The sequence below is a fragment of the Pungitius pungitius genome, chromosome 4 (assembly GCF_949316345.1).
Source record: "Pungitius pungitius chromosome 4, fPunPun2.1, whole genome shotgun sequence".
NCBI lineage: Eukaryota > Metazoa > Chordata > Actinopteri > Perciformes > Gasterosteidae > Pungitius > Pungitius pungitius.
Window position 1 is genome coordinate 23,800,319 of NC_084903.1, and position 19,716 is coordinate 23,820,034.

General features: G+C 47.2%; 1 protein-coding gene across 1 annotated transcript; it reads left to right on the forward strand.

Annotated features, from left to right (window-relative positions):
* The first annotated feature begins 12,305 nt into the window (after nt 1-12,305).
* Nucleotides 12,306-17,900, forward strand: LOC119227883 (peroxisomal succinyl-coenzyme A thioesterase-like). The gene is made up of 11 exons (XM_037487081.2): nt 12,306-12,401; nt 15,116-15,360; nt 15,445-15,544; nt 15,615-15,805; nt 15,893-16,056; nt 16,153-16,272; nt 16,347-16,429; nt 16,509-16,602; nt 16,796-16,876; nt 17,270-17,411; nt 17,519-17,900. The coding sequence occupies exons 2-11, from the start codon at nt 15,168-15,170 to the stop codon at nt 17,641-17,643; spliced, it is 1,293 nt and encodes a 430-aa protein (XP_037342978.2). The 5' UTR covers nt 12,306-12,401; nt 15,116-15,167; the 3' UTR covers nt 17,644-17,900.
* The last annotated feature ends 1,816 nt before the right edge of the window (nt 17,901-19,716 follow it).

The window sequence follows — 19,716 nt, forward strand, 5'->3', positions numbered from 1 at the left end:
AAATCCCCCAAAATTGTGGTTAAAACAAGGTTTGGAATCTCTTCCTCCTACTTTGAACCAGCCATCATTAACGCACCGTAAGTGGACGTTGTCACGTGACACAGAGTCAGGGGCCTTGAGTTTCTCCGTCGCCATCTTGGAAAAAAAAGCCTTCACAAAGAAGTGTTTAGAATTTTGGGGAAAGTGACTGGTGGCGGCACTCACCTGTCAATCACAGTAGCCCCGCCCTAAAGCATACTTGCCCACATTAATATTCACAAAGATAAAGAGTTCTTCTTTAAATCATTGAATTGTTTACAAACGAAAGAAACTAGAGAACTATAAATATAATCACATTTATACCTACAAGCAATCTTCCATTTTTTTTATTAACTGGGGCAAAAAAGACCAAGCAGGAGATATATTTCTTCTCAGTTATATGCAGTCAACATCAATTCTAAAATATTCTAAAAAGTACATGTATTTCATACTAAACCCTCAATGAAAGGGTACAACAGAGAGATATCGAATAAAATTAGCTGATTTCACAATTCCTCCAGTTTCTTTTTGCTTTTATTATTTGAATACACATTTATATTGATTCTCATTCATATTTCCCTAAGTTCTTCCTCAGGCTTGATTTGTAAATGTGGAAATAATTGGTTCCCTGAAATCCTGAATAAAGAAGCAAAAAGGAGTCTTATTTTGTCCTTCCTTTTACTCCTCATCATTTCAAGCAGAAGTCTCAATAAAATGCTTTTCCTTGTGCCGAGTAATAAAACACTGTAGTCTCGGCAGGTGAGTCCACCTGTCGCCCCGGCCACGATGAGAGCACATCATCGGCACCCTGCTGCTTCGAGAGAAGGAAACGCACAGCGAATTCACCCTCAGATCATTGGACTCTTTTTTGCAATAATTTGATGGCGTTTCCTAATGTGTTGCAGGGTTGAAAGCCGAGGGTCTGACGCGCTACGTTGTGTCTGCAAAGAGGTGTGTTGTGTATTTTCTGCATGTGACCAGAAAGGCTTTTTTTGTGTGAGAATGTGAGATTCAAGATTATGGCCCGGAACAAATGACAATCCCGAGCATTTCTTGTTGTTGAAATGAAATGTTCAGATAACCATCAATGAATGATTTCCTCTTTCTAACTTTGTTTCCCGCCTTGGTCCCTGACGGAATCCCCCCCCTTCCCCCCCACGAAAATGTCTCCACACCTAAAAATAGCCTTCTCTCTTTTCTCTGGGGTCCCATCACGGCGTGTGACAGAAAGGTGGAGGAGATGGTGTAAGAAACCTTTCCTCCAGTTCAGGTAAAAGTAAAAGTGCGGATTATGGTCCGGTTTAAGTTATTCCTCTGATTATATAACGTCTTTGTTATGGCTGCAGTGAATTTACCGGCTGAATTGGCCTCGAGCTCAATTTGTTTCTGCCCACGATTTGTATTTTGAACAAATCCATCCGGCACCGTGTCACTGTTCAAGTGTTTTTTAAACTGATGCATCAGTGCCTCCTCTATTAAGGCCGCAGCTCATTTCGCTGCTTGGATCCTTGTCTCCTGTCCGTGTTATTTATGTTCCCTCTGTCTCCTCCCCCTTCTTTCCATCAGAAGTGCCTCTTCTTGAGGGGGTGGGGGGGGGGGGGGTTATTGTGTCGTCCATCTGCAGAGCCTTAATTACACTCACAGCATCGAGACTGGTGCTGAGCCAAAAAGGAGGAAGACGAGATGACATATAGGAAGATTACTCCAGAGGCGTTAGGTTAATACTCCTCCTCTCACACCTGTCCTCCCAGTGCTGGCTCCTGATTGGTCACCAGATAGCCAGCGCCGCCTGTTAAAAGGCCTGTGAGGGTCGGGAGTTAATTCCTTATGGTGACTCATAGAGTAATGAGCTGCCTCTCGAGTCGCAGCAGTCGTCATCGACGTGAAACACGAGCCGCGTCTCCTCCATCGCTCGCTGTCACGTGTAATCTCACGACTGAGTGACTTATCGCCTACCTTCTCAGACTGCACAGCAAGAGCGTCGTCTAAGATGATGATGGGGGGGGGGGGGGGGGGGGCGGCTGTGGGTTAAGGTGTCCAGAAGCAAAGGAGAGAAACAGTTTGCTGGGTAAGAAAAAGCCAGATTATTGGCATGGACTCTGGCTTCACTTGGACTTGAGCCTCTTGACTGGACTACACTTGACCGCCCCCCCCCCCCCCCCCTTCCCCCCTCCCATACTTGAGTCTCGATAGCCTTGAGTGAAAACAATGAGCAATTAAACAGGACTTGGCAGGTGTATTTCTACAGACAGAGGAAGCGGGAAGAGGGGAAGAAGGTGTGTTTCAGCGCCTCGGTTCACCGTGCTCATTATTATCGACCGACTCGCTGACTGACGCACACACACACACACACACACACACACACAGAGCTTCCGTGTCGATGACCTTGATCAGGCACCCGATCAGACCCGGCCCGGGGAGAAAACATCCGGCCTCTGGAGCATGTGTTTCTGAAAAGCTGCGTGGGTGAAGGAGATGATTAATGCACGAAAAAAAAAGGGAGTAAATCCTCAGCTGCTCCCATGAAGCCGTGATGTTAATCCCCTTAAAGGCTGCCCGGTGCACTGCAGACACGAGATGGGTCCCAGCGTGGGCCGAGGAGGTCCATTTTTAAACTGTCTGTCATGTCGCGGAACATTTCAAGCGTGTTAAAAGGGAAGATGAAGCCGCTTTGATCCTCCTCTCAGCGGGACTCACATTTCAACTTTCATGAACTGAGAGAAAAGGATACTAACGAGCAGAATATCAAAGAACACTGAAATACAACAACGTCGCCCTGAATAATAAACTTTTTAGGAGGACGGGTACCTTGCTCCGCCCTTTTCCCCGTTTGAACCCTCTGAAAGATTAAAAAAAGTTCACTGGATCGGTAAATAACATACACAAGTTGACTCTGTCAGCCCGGCATCCCTCGGAGGCGCCGTTGTGCGTCACTGTGTGGTAATTAAGGGGTGTGGGTTCTGGACCTTTCTGCCTCTCTCTGCCTACGGTGCTCCTTAAATAATGCACACTGCTCCCCGCGCTCTAATTGCAGTGTGGAGAAACAGTCCAGTGACAGTTTTTGCAGCAATAATTTTCCTCATCTCTGCTGCCTCTCCACACAAGTGCGTGTGTTCTTGTACGGCTGTCCTTGTGAGGACCAAATACCTCCAGAGTGATGTACTTCGGGCCGGTTCTGACCCGGCGTTGTGCTCCGGTTCTGTGAAGTGAAGGCGATGTTACACATGTGTTAAAGCTGCATTGTCTGTAGTGACCAGCAGGGGGCAACTCCTCTGCTCCCATAGAAGTCTATGAGGAAATGACTCTACTTCTGTGTAGTGACCAGCAGGGGGCGACTCCTCTGCTCCCATAGACGTCTTTGAGGAAATGACTCTACTTCTGTGTAGTGACCAGCAGGGGGCGACTCCTCTGCTCCCATAGACGTCTATGAGGAAATGACTCTACTTCTGTGTAGTGACCAGCAGGGGGCGACTCCTCTGCTCCCATAGACGTCTATGAGGAAATGACTCTACTTCTGTGTAGTGACCAGCAGGGGGCGACTCCTCTGCTCCCATAGACGTCTTTGAGGAAATGACTCTACTTCTGTGTAGTGACCAGCAGGGGGCGACTCCTCTGCTCCCATAGACGTCTATGAGGAAATGACTCTACTTCTGTGTAGTGACCAGCAGGGGGCAACTCCTCTGCTCCCATAGACGTCTATGAGGAAATGACTCTACTTCTGTGTAGTGACCAGCAGGGGGCGACTCCTCTGCTCCCATAGACGTCTATGAGGAAATGACTCTACTTCTGTGTAGTGACCAGCAGGGGGCGACTCCTCTGCTCCCATAGACGTCTATGAGGAAATGACTCTACTTCTGTGTAGTGACCAGCAGGGGGCGACTCCTCTGCTCCCATAGACGTCTATGAGGAAATTACTCTACTTCTGTGTAGTGACCAGCAGGGGGCGACTCCTCTGCTCCCATAGACGTCTATGAGGAAATGACTCTACTTCTGTGTAGTGACCAGCAGGGGGCGACCCCTCTGCTCCCATAGACGTCTATGAGGAAATGACTCTACTTCTGTGTAGTGACCAGCAGGGGGCGACTCCTCTGCTCCCATAGACGTCTATGAGGAAATGACTCTACTTCTGTGTAGTGACCAGCAGGGGGCGACTCCTCTGCTCCCATAGACGTCTATGAGGAAATGACTCTACTTCTCTCTTGATTTATTCCCTCAGTAAACATTGTAAACATGAGTTTATGGTCTCAGTCTCTAGTTTCAAGTCTTCTTCAACATGGCATGATGTTCATTTAGTAGATTATGGTCCATGTAGAGTCCCACAGACCATAAAGCAGATGCTTTCGGTCAGCACCTGGAGCTGATTCAGGATCAGTGTCTACCTGCAGGAATGGCTATTAAACAACAGGCATATTTAGTTTAGTTTAATAAGAGCTCCACTCCCACCGGGACATAAATCCATTTCAATCTAAAGTTTCTGTGATTGTGAGGAGATACAAAGTCCTCCGCTCAAAATGAGGAGAAAAGAATCAATAATTCCTGAACTATTCCCAGCTTTTCACATCCAAAACGGAGCAACTCGAAGAGACAAGGGAGGTCACTTGGAAGCAAAGATACCAACAGCCTGGAAACAGTCAGCAGGTTCCCTTTCTCTAAGAATTCCCCAATAAATAATTCAATGTGTTCATCATCTTAAAGACCGAGAGGTGTAAATCAAACAAAAGCCACCTTGTGTTGGCCGCTTTTCTTCCTGTGAGGACTTTGAGGGAAAGTCTCCCAGGATGAGAGACGTCTCCTAATGAACCAGGGAAAGATGAACATGCAGCCCAACAGCCTCCCGAATCACGGGAGGCCATCAGAGGACGTCTAATGAGGCAGCTGGGGGGGTACGTTCAAAAGCTGCTTTTTAGCGATTTATATATTTCATTTTTTGTGTAATGAAGTTTGTGAGGGACCACTTTTTTTTTGAAGGAGCACAAATGTGATGATCTTAAAAAATCCAGCATGCGCCTGTGAAAATATCCGTAGAGTTTGATTTTGCCGATGACAGATGTCTTTGTTTTTACGTTTCTTATTCTTTAGCTTGTAGAGAAAGAAAGACACTTTACATTTTGTTTGACAAATGAATAATCACGACGGCAGTAATCAGCCAGGAGAAATGTGCTTTACATCCACACTGAGCCCAAGGTGGACTTCTTTGAGAAGACATCTTCAAACTGTCATCTCCATTTTAAAGAGGGCCGACGCTCCGACGATGGAAACTACATCACACTGACTTTTCCCAGAAGTTTACTTTATCTACTTTTCCCGTTTCCCTCTCTCCCCTTAATGGCTCTTTTTGAAAAGCTTGCCTCAATGATCCCGAGAGGAAACACGGATTTAATCCGGTCGCACCGGAGGCGGCTGGACGCGATGTGGTCTCCTTCACGAGAAAAAAAACGAGCATCCAGAAGTGATCCCGGCCCGTGGATAATGAATGGCTGAGAGCGGCGGTCATTAGAAGAGACGTGATGGCGCACATTACTCACTGAGGGCCTGGTTTGTGTCTGTAACGTCTCCTTCGGGGGAAATGGCTCCAGGCCCGAAAGGTCAACAGGGAGCATCCTGTAATCGAATCCCTGATTAAGCGTCAGTCACGTCGGACTCACCCTCCAAGAACACACAGAAACACAAACCACAAGCCGAATCAAAGGGTTTTTATTGTTTTGACGTGTAATTCTGTCTCTTGTATAACAGCATTAACCCGGAAGAGAAGATTCATCACTTTAGCTTTTATTTGTTTAACAGCTTGAACAACTCCCCAAACCAAAAACTAAGCTCCCTGTTGCCGATTATTTTTCTCCAAAAGTTGCTCATTATAGCAAGAGAATTGCCGTCTCTCAGCCCCCTACGACGGCACAGTCTGATGGTCGCTTTGTGAGGTGAGGGATGAGATGATGAGAGGAATCTGCGGCCTGGCCTCAGTCACATGCAAATCGTAAGCTGTACTCATCACTTGAACCAAATCCTGTCTCTGGTTTCCGTTGTGTAAGAAGCAAACAAAGCAAAGCCTCGTCAGGGCTTCTTTTCACTCACTGCTGAGAAGCTGCACGTTTCAGAGACAAAGCCAACGTGTGCCTTCAGAGGAGGAACTAACCAGTGGACTCTCCTATGGGGGGGGAGGGGGGAGGGGGGGGCTACATCACTGGGCCCAGCGGGTATTTGTGTAGAAACGGCACCACCGTGTGTTCAAAGCTCAAGTTGCATTTTAATGACATGGTTTGGTTTGTACTTTGTGGGACAGCAGGTAAAGATCAGTTCATTCGTTAATCAACATGTGTGCAGATGACCCGACGTTCAATGGCTCCTTCAGGTAAAATCTCTAGACCGGTCCTTCATCACTGTCTGGCTGAGAGGGGGGCGAAGAAGAGGGGCCACTACCCTGGAGGAATCGTCATCATCATCCTGGAGGAATCATTCACGAACAATCTGAAGATTTCAGTTCACCACATGTTGAGCACGTAAAACTATTCTTTTGCTTGCATTGGATTCTGTTCATAATCACATGCACACGTGCCTTTAGTGGCAGAAGGACATTTTGAAAGCTACTGCCATTAGACTGAAGGGATGAATGAATTCTGTCGGGGGTGGGGGGGGGGGCTTTCTTCCCTGGAGGAGTCTCTTCTGCACTGATCGTGATTTCCTCTCCTGCAGGTGAAGCTCTGAGCTGGAATAATTGCATCCTCGTTGTTGTCCATAAAACACACGCGAGCAAAGTGTGTTTGCTGAGGTGTCAGAATGCAGGCTGCCTTGAGTGGTGTCTGAGTTGCATCTCAATGTAATGGATGCTAATTCACCACTGGAGCATCTTCACGTGGGGGAAAAACACGACACAATCACACGCTTTTTCATGAGCTTCATCGTGTGCACAAGTTGAATGCAAAGGTTTCGGAGCATTGTGATGATTTAGGAACGCGGAGGGTGGAAGTTTTCATGGACTGATTCTTCTATTAATCTGAAGAAATGTAAATTTAAGTCATGGTTCATTTAAACTAAATTGTTCGGTTCATCTTCCCGTCGCAGAAGCGCCTGCTGCTGCCGTGCATCACCTTTGGCATCATGCATTTGGATTCACACGCTGACGTCCCTCAACATTTTCCTCGTATTCTTCTCACTGTTCAGCCGCAGAAACATGAAGAGAGAATCTCCAAACGGATTAAATGTGCACAGGTTTATCACCTTTATGAGCAGAGGTTCCTCTCCTCTTCTACGGCTTTTATAGGAAAAACCTAAGCAACTAAAATTACTTTCTTATTTTTTTAAGTTCGAATAATGTCTTTTGCTACCTGTATTTTCTGTATATATCCATTTGTTTATGGCTGAAATATCCTTGATTTAATTGTCTGCTCTGCTTCTGAAATACAACATTAAGGCCCAATGTTAACTTTTTGTTGTGCGTAACCAGCCACATTGGCACATACACACTTTAAAGCAGAACAACCGGCTCACGCCTACATTTTTAATTAAAGGTTGGCCTCTGCAGATCAAATGTATCTTATTACATTTGTGGAGCTTCTTACGGCATCAGAAGAAGAAAACACATTCATTTTACAAATTGCATGGGAGAAAAAATCAATTGCGTCGTTTTTTGTCAATTGTGCTTCATTATCTTTATTGTTTTGCCATTAAGCTGTAAAAGAGAATAATACCGTAAACATGCATTGGCTTCTGTCTGTATGAGTCATCCTCCACGATCCATCCCCTCACAGAGGATCCTTGGTATTGATCAACTTTCACTCGGGGGGGGGAAATTTATCAATACTGTGTCTCTCAGTGTTCTGCTGTGTTGAGTAAAATAATGAGATTGGTGCGCTGGTTATCACTAATTAACAAAACCGGAGTACTTTATCATGTGCAGTACCTCGTTGTGATTAAATCCATGCAGATAACATTATGCAGGATCCTTCAAGAGAGAAGTAGTCATTTCCTTATAGACGTCTATGGGAGCAGAGGAGTCGCCCCCTGCTGGTCACTACACAGAAGTAGAGTCATTTCCTCATAGACATCTATGGGAGCAGAGGGGTCACCCCCTGCTGGTCACTACACAGAAGTAGAGTCATTTCCTCATAGACGTCTATGGGAGCAGAGGAGTCGCCCCCTGCTGGTCACTACACAGAAGTAGAGTCATTTCCTCATAGACGTCTATGGGAGCAGAGGAGTCGCCCCCTGCTGGTCACTACACAGAAGTAGAGTCATTTCCTCATAGACGTCTATGGGAGCAGAGGAGTCGCCCCCTGCTGGTCACTACACAGAAGTAGAGTCATTTCCTCATAGACGTCTATGGGAGCAGAGGAGTCGCCCCCTGCTGGTCACTACACAGAAGTAGTCATTTCCTCATAGACGTCTATGGGAGCAGAGGAGTCGCCCCCTGCTGGTCACTACACAGAAGTAGAGTCATGTCCTCATAGACGTCTATGGGAGCAGAGGAGTCGCCCCCTGCTGGTCACTACACAGATGTAGTCATTTCCTCATAGACGTCTATGGGAGCAGAGGAGTCGCCCCCTGCTGGTCACTACACAGAAGTAGAGTCATTTCCTCATAGACGTCTATGGGAGCAGAGGAGTCGCCCCCTGCTGGTCACTACACAGAAGTAGAGTCATTTCCTCATAGACGTCTATGGGAGCAGAGGAGTCGCCCCCTGCTGGTAAATACACAGAAGTAGAGTCATTTCCTCATAGACGTCTATGGGAGCAGAGGAGTCGCCCCCTGCTGGTCACTACACAGAAATAGAGTCATGTCCTCATAGACGTCTATGGGAGCAGAGGAGTCGCCCCCTGCTGGTCACTACACAGAAGTAGAGTCATGTCCTCATAGACGTCTATGGGAGCAGAGGAGTCGCCCCCTGCTGGTCACTACACAGAAGTAGAGTCATCTCCTCATAGACGTCTATGGGAGCAGAGGAGTCGCCCCCTGCTGGTCACTACACAGAAGTAGAGTCATTTCCTCATAGACGTCTATGGGAGCAGAGGAGTCGCCCCCTGCTGGTCACTACACAGATGTAGAGTCATTTCCTCATAGACGTCTATGGGAGCAGAGGAGTCGCCCCCTGCTTGTCACTACACAGAAGTAGAGTCATTTCCTCATAGACATCTATGGGAGCAGAGGAGTCGCCCCCTGCTGGTCACTACACAGAAGTAGAGTCATGTCCTCATAGACGTCTATGGGAGCAGAGGAGTCGCCCCCTGCTGGTCACTACACAGATGTAGTCATTTCCTCATAGACGTCTATGGGAGCAGAGGAGTCGCCCCCTGCTGGTCACTACACAGAAGTAGAGTCATGTCCTCATAGACGTCTATGGGAGCAGAGGAGTCGCCCCCTGCTGGTCACTACACAGATGTAGACGTCTATGGGAGCAGAGGAGTCGCCCCCTGCTGGTCACTACACAGAAGTAGAGTCATTTCCTCATAGACGTCTAAGGGAGCAGATGACTCGCCCCCTGCTGGTAAATACACAGAAGTAGAGTCATTTCCTCATAGACGTCTAAGGGAGCAGAGGAGTCGCCCCCTGCTGGTCACTACACAGAAGTAGAGTCATTTCCTCATAGACGTCTATGGGAGCAGAGGACTCGCCCCCTGCTGGTAAATACACAGAAGTAGAGTCATTTCCTCATAGACGTCTATGGGAGCACAGGAGTCGCCCCCTGCTGGTCACTACACAGAAGTAGAGTCATGTCCTCATAGACGTCTATGGGAGCAGAGGAGTTGCCCCCTGCTGGTCACTACACAGATGTAGTCATTTCCTCATAGACGCCTATGGGAGCAGAGGAGTCGCCCCCTGCTGGTCACTACACAGAAGTAGAGTCATGTCCTCATAGACGTCTATGGGAGCAGAGGGGTCACCCCCTGCTGGTAAATACACAGAAGTAGAGTCATTTCCTCATAGACGTCTAAGGGAGCAGAGGAGTCGCCCCCTGCTGGTCACTACACAGAAGTAGAGTCATTTCCTCATAGACGTCTATGGGAGCAGAGGACTCGCCCCCTGCTGGTAAATACACAGAAGTAGAGTCATTTCCTCATAGACGTCTATGGGAGCACAGGAGTCGCCCCCTGCTGGTCACTACACAGAAGTAGAGTCATGTCCTCATAGACGTCTATGGGAGCAGAGGAGTTGCCCCCTGCTGGTCACTACACAGATGTAGTCATTTCCTCATAGACGCCTATGGGAGCAGAGGAGTCGCCCCCTGCTGGTCACTACACAGAAGTAGAGTCATGTCCTCATAGACGTCTATGGGAGCAGAGGGGTCACCCCCTGCTGGTCACTACACAGATGTAGAGTCATTTCCTCATAGACGTCTATGGGAGCAGAGGAGTCGCCCCCTGCTGGTCACTACACAGAAGTAGAGTCATTTCCTCATAGACATCTATGGGAGCAGAGGAGTCGCCCCCTGCTGGTCACTACACAGAAGTAGAGTCATTTCCTCATAGACGTCTATGGGAGCAGAGGAGTCGCCCCCTGCTGGTCACTACACAGAAGTAGAGTCATTTCCTCATAGACGTTTATGGGAGCAGAGGAGTCGCCCCCTGCTGGTCACTACACAGAAGTAGAGTCATTTCCTCATAGACGTCTATGGGAGCAGAGGAGTCGCCCCCTGCTGGTCACTACACAGAAGTAGAGTCATTTCCTCATAGACGTCTATGGGAGCAGAGGAGTCGCCCCCTGCTGGTCACTACACAGAAGTAGAGTCATTTCCTCATAGACGTCTATGGGAGCAGAGGAGTCGCCCCCTGCTGGTCACTACACAGAAGTAGAGTCATTTCCTCATAGACGTCTATGGGAGCAGAGGAGTCGCCCCCTGCTGGTCACTACACAGAAGTAGAGTCATTTCCTCATAGACGTCTATGGGAGCAGAGGAGTCGCCCCCTGCTGGTCACTACACAGAAGTAGAGTCATGTCCTCATAGACGTCTATGGGAGCAGAGGAGTCGCCCCCTGCTGGTCACTACACAGAAGTAGAGTCATTTCCTCATAGACGTCTATGGGAGCAGAGGAGTCGCCCCCTGCTGGTCACTACACAGAAGTAGAGTCATTTCCTCATAGACGTCTATGGGAGCAGAGGAGTCGCCCCCTGCTGGTCACTACACAGAAGTAGAGTCATTCCCTCATAGACGTCTATGGGAGCAGAGGAGTCGCCCCCTGCTGGTCACTACACAGATGTAGAGTCATTTCCTCATAGACGTCATAGACCACAAACAGAGATATAATCCTGGAAGCTGAGTCATCAGATGACTAAAAACACCTAATACTTAAATTGGTCTCTAAATGTAGGTTAAGAGACAAAACATTTGCACATTTGTTTTATCTTCTAAAGAACTATTGAATGGCTTCTACAAAAAGGCATATTGATGGCATATTGAACCAATTTAACACACAGATTTATCAGATCCACTGTAGCAAACCTTTCTTCCTATTTATCCTTTCATACCTGATGAAACTTGTTCTTTATTTCCAGTAATATTTTCACAGCTTTGTTTTAAGTCACAAAATGAGTGTGCAGCTCCTTTTTGTTAATTTCCCAAATCGCTAATCAATTATTAGTGTGTGGTGCCAGACGCACTGGAGGGCAGCATCATTATTCCATCCCGGGGTCAAAGGTTAACAGCCGACACACCAGGCGATTCCTTCACTAAAGGACTCTCCATCAGTCTGGAACGAAGGATCAATGATCGATAACCATTTTCAACATTAATGGTCCAATTTTAACAAGCCACGTAGGAATGGCAGCGGCCCGCTGGCCTGAGGGCTGTCTGATCACGGTTTGTGTTTGCTCCTCGTTGACTATCCTTTATTTCACAAAGGGCTTCTAGTTCTGTCTCTCAACCCAGGGAACAACAGCTGATCTCAGCTGCCCAAACACACACAGAAAAAAAGGAGCCACCTTCTATTTTTCATGATACTATTCAACATATTATGACTTCATCCAAATATGTTTTGACATATTTAGCCTTTTTCCTTCCGAAACATATTAGGGCCTCTGGCGTTTTCTCACAGAGGCCAAGGGAAGCCAGGCTTCCTTGTCGACGAGGGTGGGCATGTATTTTTTAAAAGAGTTTGGGAAATCCAAATAACGTTTCCCGGGAGAAACAACAAACCGGGAGGTGTCCGGGTCATAGGACTAAAAAACGGAGTGTTGGCAGGTAAAACAACCTCGCTGAGCGGCTCCCTCCACTCGCGGCCCCCCCCCGGGAAAGTGTCCGCGCCCCCGCAGGGTGTAGACCAATGAGTCCATCATGCGGTTTCTACAAAGAACCCACCCCCTTGCAACGCAGACTCAAAGTCCGCCAGAGCTTTGGAGCGGTTGCAGAGCTCGTTCAACCGGCGCGGACCTTCTGGCCTCGTGTCTCAAACCAGGTGAGTTTAATCATCACGTCAACTTATTGTTGTATCGTATCGACGTTCATACTTTTGTAGTCCAGGAAACATTTGTAGGGCTCCAAAATCAGTGCAGCTTTTACAGCGCTACAGAAAACACACCAAACAATTACGTGCGTTGTAAAGGTGTCACGTGATGCTGCTCCGCCAATCACATGTGTTTTCCCTTCGCGTTTGAGTGCGGTGTTCATGGGCACGGGAGAGATGAGAACTATGTGTGTTAGAGAGGCTTATATGACCTGCTCCTTAAACATAACCAGAGAGGGAACACCTTTATATCTTATTATTTCATTATGTGTCCAGAGACTGTGGTGATTATTAAAAAGGGTGATTTATGTGAATTGTTTTTCAGGAATCACGAGTCAGGAATCAGGAAATGTTTATTGGCATTATATGTTAGACATACACTGAATTTGACTTGGCGGTTGGTGCATGATGGAAGGCTGTACAATAATGACAATGTAGTGCAGCAATAAGATAACAAATGAAAGTATAATAAAATATATGCTATGGCTTTGTACGCTAAGGTTATGGGTTCGTAAGTTGAGAAATAAAGATACAAATAAAAATAAATATAAAGTGCACCAGCAAAACAGACAGTAACAAGTGAAAGGGATAAAGCGAATGTACATGAGAGTAAGAGTCAGTCAGGGGCCTGCCGAAGGGAAGAAACTGTTAGTGTAGCGGGAGGTCTTAGTCGTGATGGACCTCAGCCTCCTGCCGGATGGAAGGTGCACAAACAGTTCATGTCCGGGGTGAGAGGAGTCGGCTACAATCTTTCTCGCCCGCTTGAAAGTCCTGGAAGCGAACAAGTCCTGGAGAGATGGCAGATTGCCTTTTTTGTGATGGAGCTGATGTTCAGGCTGCGTTCTTCCACGACCATCTCCACTGAGCTCCAGGTTGTTCTGGTTGCACCACGTCACCAGGTGGTCAGACTCCCACCTGTAGGCGCACCCCTTCCCAACCAGAGATCAGTCCAATGATTTTGCAAACATACCCAAGAAATATGAATGAAATTGAATTTCTTCAGCTGCCTCAGGAAGAAAATCCTCTGCTGAGCCTTTTTTGTGATGGAGCTGATGTTCAGCTCCCTCTTGAGGTCCTGCGTGATGATGGAGCCCAGGAAACGGAAGGAGTACACAGTGGTAACGGGGAAGTCACACAAGGGGAGGGGGGAAGTAGAGGCGCTGCTGGGCTTTCTTTGCCAGTGATGCAGAGTTGGTGGCCCACGTGAGGTCCTCACTGATGTGCACCCCCAGGAATTTGGTGCCGCTCACTCGCTCCATAGCAGCACCATCGATGGTCAGTGGTGGGTGTGCATTGTGGCTTTTCCTGAAGTCAACCACGATCTCTTTTGTTTTGCTGACATTCAGCAGGAGGTTGTTGTCTCTGCACCACGTAGTCAAATGGTGGACCTCCTTCCTGTAGTGGGTCTCGTCGTTATTGGTGAGGAGACCCACCAGAGTTGTGTCGTCCGCAAACTTCACCATGTGATTTGTGCTGTGGGTTGTTGTGCTGTCGTGAGTCAGCAGGGTGAAGAGCAGGGGACTGAGCACACAGCCTTGTGGGGCTCCTGTGCTGAGTGTGATGCTGCTCGAGATGTTGTTGCCTGGTTGTTGGGGAGGGTTGGAGTTTTCTGTGGGCTTGTGTGGTTTGTTGCTTTGAACCGTGCAAAGAAGCTGTTGTGGTTGTTGAGCAGAGAGATGTTGTTGTCGCAGGTCTGTGATGCGGGCTTGTAGTCCGTTATGGACTGGATGCCCTGCTACAGGTTGCGCGTGTCTCTGCTATCTTTTAAGTGGCTGGTTATTTTTTTGGAGTAGTCCTGTTATGCTCTTCTAATGCCACGGGACAGGCTGGCTCTCGCTGTTTTCAGGCCAGTTCTATCCCCGGCTCTGAAGGCTTTGTCTCTGGCCCTCAGCAGCCGATGGACAGCTCTTGTAAGCCATGGCTTCTTGTTAGCTCGAGTGACGATGGTCTTTGTGTGGGTCACATCATCTGTGCATTTGCGAATGTAAGAGCAGACCGTGTCTGTAAGTTCCTCATTGTCTATGTTGTTGTTGTGTGTAGCTGCTTGCTTGAACATGTCCCAGTCTGTTGTCGCAAGACAGTCCTGAAGAGCACACATTGATCCCTCTGGCCACACTGTAATCTCTTTCCGAACCGGTTTTTCCACTTTCACCCTGGGTCTGTATGCTAATGCCAGCATACAAACGGTGATATGGTACGGAAAGTCCAATGTGGGGGAGGGGGAGGCCTTGTATGTTCCTTTTGTGTGGGGTGTAGACCAAGTCCAAGGTGTTTTTCTCCCTTGTTGGGAAATTGACATGCTGGTGGAGTTTTGGTAGTACAGTTTTGAGATTAGCATGATTAAAATCTCCGGCGACGATAATGAATCCATCCGGGTGTGCAGTTTGTTGTTGGCTGATGCCATGATATAGTTCACCAAGTGCCGCATTCCTGTCACTTCTGCTGGAGGTTGGAGGGATGTATACCGCGATTAGCAAGACCGCAGGCAGATAGAAAGGACGGCACTTTATGATCATGAACTCCGCCAGTGGTAAACAGTGTCTGCGTCCTGGCACCACGCATCCCGTATGTAAACACAAACTCCTCCTCCGCGTTGTTTACCTCCGTTAACTCTGTCCGCTCAATAGCACGGTGACGCTCCTCTATCTCTTGTTCACTCTGCCAAGGAACCAAGGACCCTCGTCCCCGTGTTGCTTCTTGCTCAGACCCTCCTCCACCATGTCCTCGACCGCCTCCCCAATCCTCTCCGTCGTCCCCTCTCGGGCCCTGGTGGACGAGACCTTCCGGGTGAAGGTGCAGAATCTGCCTCCGGGCTCCGCGGTGACCCTTCACTCCCTCCACCGCTCCGAGGACGAGGACCTGTGGGAGGCCTACGGACACTACGTCACCGACCAGCAGGGAAGCGTCTCGCGTGAGCTCTCCTTTTAAACGTCTCAGGCTTTTGGACTTTTTGTGTGTTTTCTGTTTTGTTGACGTCCAAAAATACTGTCTGTAGTTGCAGATGATCTCAGCTTCGGGGGAACGTACACGGGAAAAGAAGCCATGGGGTTGCTGTGGAGTATGCGTCCCATCCCTGGCAGCTGCAAAGGCCTCAGGTAAAACATCCAATGATGTAAAGGTCTCGCCTTGAGGTCTCAGCTTTGATACTTTGAGTCTCTGTTCAAGGTTGAAGAAGACGAACGTCTGCACCCCGCAGCTGGTCCACATCTCGGTCTACGACGGCCACGTGGAGGAGGGCTTCACAGAGCGGCCTCCCCTGGCCTCAGTGCTCTCGGAGAGATGGTTCATGGGTCCAGGAGTCCGCAGGGTGGAAGTCCAGGAGAAAGGAGTGCGAGGGACGCTGTTCATACCTCCAGGTCCTCCTGAGGAGCACGTCCTCCTCTTATACCGTCCGTGTGTTGTAGGTAGATAGGATCAGTAAAACCTCTCCCTCTGTGCCTCAGGTCCAGGACCCTTCCCCGGGGTGATGGACTTGTGGGGCGGAGGGGGGGGGCTGGTGGAGTATCGATCGGCCCTGCTCGCCTCTCACGGTTACGCCTCTCTGGCGCTGCAGTTCTTTGATGTCGGTGAGCTGCCGTCAGCCAGCAAAGAGTTTGAGTACTTTGAGGTTTGTGTTTATTTATATTTCAAAATAATAGTCTTGCGTGGCTCATTTTGTTTAGAGCGGGGTCCGTCTTGATGTCTAAAGTCTCCTTCTGCACAGACGGCGTTTAACGTGATCAGGCTCCATCCCCTGGTGAGCCCTGACAGAGTTGGAATTATTGGTCTTTGCATCGGAGCGATCATCACCAATCATTTGGCGGCTGAGAGCAGCGTCATCAAGGCAAGTACCGAACTTTCGGTCCTGATTGCGTGGAGAACCTCGAGGTCTTAATGGTGAACCGTGTTTTGTTTCAGCCTCGTTGTTGCGTTTGTGTCAGTGGCGTCCACATTTGTCCACGCGGGGAGTTGCTCACAGGACTCTACCAGGCGATGGTCGCGTAGGTAACATAGGCAACACAAAGCCACTTAACACACACACAGCTGTACTGATGCTGTGGTGAATCATTGTTATGACAGGAACGCTCACAAGATACAAGTGGACGAGAACAACCATGAGATATGGCGATACAGGGAACTCCCAATCCCTGGTGACCTCGCTAAGAAAATTGAGGTAAGAACTTGTTGCATGATTGAAACACAAGGATGAGACGATGTGCTGGTTTCGACAAGTTCACAGGGGACATCAGTGTGGGACGTCCTCTTCCAATGTCAGTCTATGCATTGCACTGAAATGTTAAAACCACCTCTGATGGCTCATTTTGGTTCATTCTCTCTAACACGTGTGGTGGTTGGTCTTCTTGAAGGTGGGGAAAATAAACTGCCCAATGTTGTTGGTAAATGGCCTCGACGATCAGAGCATGCCCACAGTGGAGGCTGCTGAAGATGTGAGTACACACACACACACACACACAATGAGGTGGAGTAAAGACAGTTTGTGCTCATTAAAACAGTGCAAAGTCAAGAAGAGCATCGATGAATCTTCAAAAGTCAACTGGTTGCATTTGAATGGTTGCATTGAAGTAACAACTCATCTGTTAATTTATTATTTATTCATTAAGTTAAATGAGTCATTTATTGGTTACAACTAGTTCAACAATGGACAAAAAGAATGAGGCGTGAATGAAATGACAGCACAAATGCAATGAAAAAGCATATTTTTGTTTTCTGTTTTCCGATTAGGAGATGGCAACTGAAGGAGCGTTTGTTTGGTCAAGAAATTCTGTCAGAGAATTAAAAAACAATGAAGTATGTGCTGTTTTGACCTTTGATCCCTGTAGATGGCCCACATGATGCGAGCAGCAGGGAAAGACCACCTGCTGACCAGGATCGAATACCCAGCTACTGGACATCTGATCGAGCCGCCCTACTCGCCTCACTTCAGAGCCACCAATTTCATAAAGAAAAGCACAAGAGAGAAGGGTGATTTATTGAAGCCAATCTAATAGACCCAGTCTGTTAAAAAGTGTTCTGTATTTCACGATGTGTTTGATGATGCATCTAACCATCACCCATGGGGTGTGTTCCAGTCATACTACTTTGCGGAGGACAAACCAAAGCTCATTCAGATGCTCAAGAGGACTCCTGGAAGAAGATCTTGGCTTTTCTACAGCAGCACCTGTACTCCAACAACCCCACCAGAGCAAAGATGTGAAGGCAGAGGAGCCCGTGCTTCGCCATGGCAACCTCTGCAGAGACATGGTGGTGGCGACGACGCAGTGTCCATTAAATGAATGCTCATGATGATCCGGTCAAAGGTCAACTTGTGCTTGTTCATATTATTTAGTGTCCCCAAAATTATTATTATTATTAATTGAAATGAAAATGTTTCTCTGTGAAGAAATGATTCACCCACAAGAGTATTTCTAGAGAAAATGTCAGAGTAATATTATTAAAGATCATTGAACTCTTTCTGGTGTTTAATCTGCAGTGTTTGTGACGATTTCCACTTCAAAAACTTTTATTCGGGACATCATCTGAGGACATTTTTAAATACACACAGAGGCCGAATCCAAACATTCGGGGAAGGATGTTCACACAACAAAGATGTTTATGTTCAGTACCAACTAGCAGCGGCGCGCAGGCTAATATGCTAAGCTACGGGTGCGGGGTCTACAGTTCGGTGGACTCAGACGATGTGGTCCTGATAGCATCCTCGGTCTGCGGCCTCCAACTCTCACTGGAGCGTTTTGCAGCCGAGTGTGAAGCGGTTTGGATGAGGATTAGCGCCTCCAAATCTGAAGCTATGGTTCTTAGCAGGAAACCGATGGATTGCCTGCTCCGGGTAGGGAATGTGTCCTTACCCCAAGTGAGGGAATTCAAGTACCTCGGGGTCTTGTTCACGAGTGAGGGAAAGATGGAGTGTGAGCTTGGCTGGAGAACCAGAGCAGCGGGGGCGGTACTGCACCCGCTTGACCGTACCGTTGGGACAAAAAGAGAGCTGAGCCAAAAGGCAAAGCTCTTGATCTACCGGTTAATCCTCATTCCTACCCTCACCTATGGTCATATAGGCTGGGTCATGACCGAAACAACTAAGTCACTGGTACAAACAGCCAAAATGGGTTTCCTCAGGAGAGTGGCTGGCGTTTCCCTTAGAGATAGGGTAAGAAGCTCAGCCATTCGCTAGGAGAGAGTAGACCCGCTGCTCCTTTGCGTTGAAAGAAGCCAGTTGAGGTGGTTTGGGAATCTGGTAAGGATCCCCCCCTGGACGCCACCCTTGAGAGGTGTTCCAGGCACGTCCAGCTGGGAAGAGGGCCCGGGAAGACCCGGGACCAAGTGGAGAGATTATATCTGCACTGGCCTGGGAGCGCCTAGGGATGCCTCAATCAGAGCTGTCAGATGTGGCCCGGGAAAGGAAAGTTTGGGGTCCCTTGCTTTTTGATCGATTTTTATTTATTATTAACATTCATTATAATTCAACATTTTGGTAATAGTGCTCTTCTCTGACAGTTTCATCCCTGGAATAGTAAAAACATTTTATATTAAGATGGAGTAAATGCCTCGTATAAACTTTTTAAATCTTGAATATGAAAACAGGCTTGAGGAACATTTTTTAAAATGAGCAGATGTACCCCTGGTCATTTTTCATGATTCTCGGGTGTCTGATAATCACAGCAGACATACATTAAAAAAAACATTTATACATAACAACCAGAAATACTATCAAAATCCAATCAATTGATTGAAACGGAAACAAAATATGGGTTGTTTTTGGAGTTTTATAAATGATCACAAATATTCTATATGTTTGATACCAATGTTTATTTCTTTTTATTTCTATTTGATACCAATGTTTTTTTATTTGTTTATGTGCTTATTAGCATCAGACAATGATGCTATGATTTAATAATTAATACTTAAAAACTAACAGCTTATATATTTTTATGAACTTAATCAAAAATATTTTATATTATTTAGGGCCGGGACTCAATTAAAAATATTAATCTAATTAATTAGAGGCTTTGTAATTAATTAATCAAAATTAATCGCATATATTATACATACAAATATATGACCTGAGAACAGTGAGAAGTCATTTTTATTTTTATTCAACCAATTCCAGTGTAGCAATAGCATATTTAGAAATATAGTACTTTCAGAAATTCAGGTAGCCTATAGGTAAGTAGACCTTCTGTAAACTATGTTTTTTTAAGTAGACCAATACTTTCAAGTACATTCAAAACATTGGTTATTTTTTCAGACGTGGTCTTAGTTACCCTGGTCCTTA

Bases quoted from the DNA above. Each gene is read 5' to 3' on its own strand.
- LOC119227883 (XM_037487081.2), top strand. From the start codon at position 15,168: ATGTCCTCGACCGCCTCCCCAATCCTCTCCGTCGTCCCCTCTCGGGCC. The intron at 15,545-15,614 runs GTAAAACATCCA...TCTCTGTTCAAG, and splicing joins GGCAGCTGCAAAGGCCTCAG to GTTGAAGAAGACGAACGTCT. The intron at 15,806-15,892 runs GTCCTCCTGAGG...TCTGTGCCTCAG, and splicing joins GACGCTGTTCATACCTCCAG to GTCCAGGACCCTTCCCCGGG.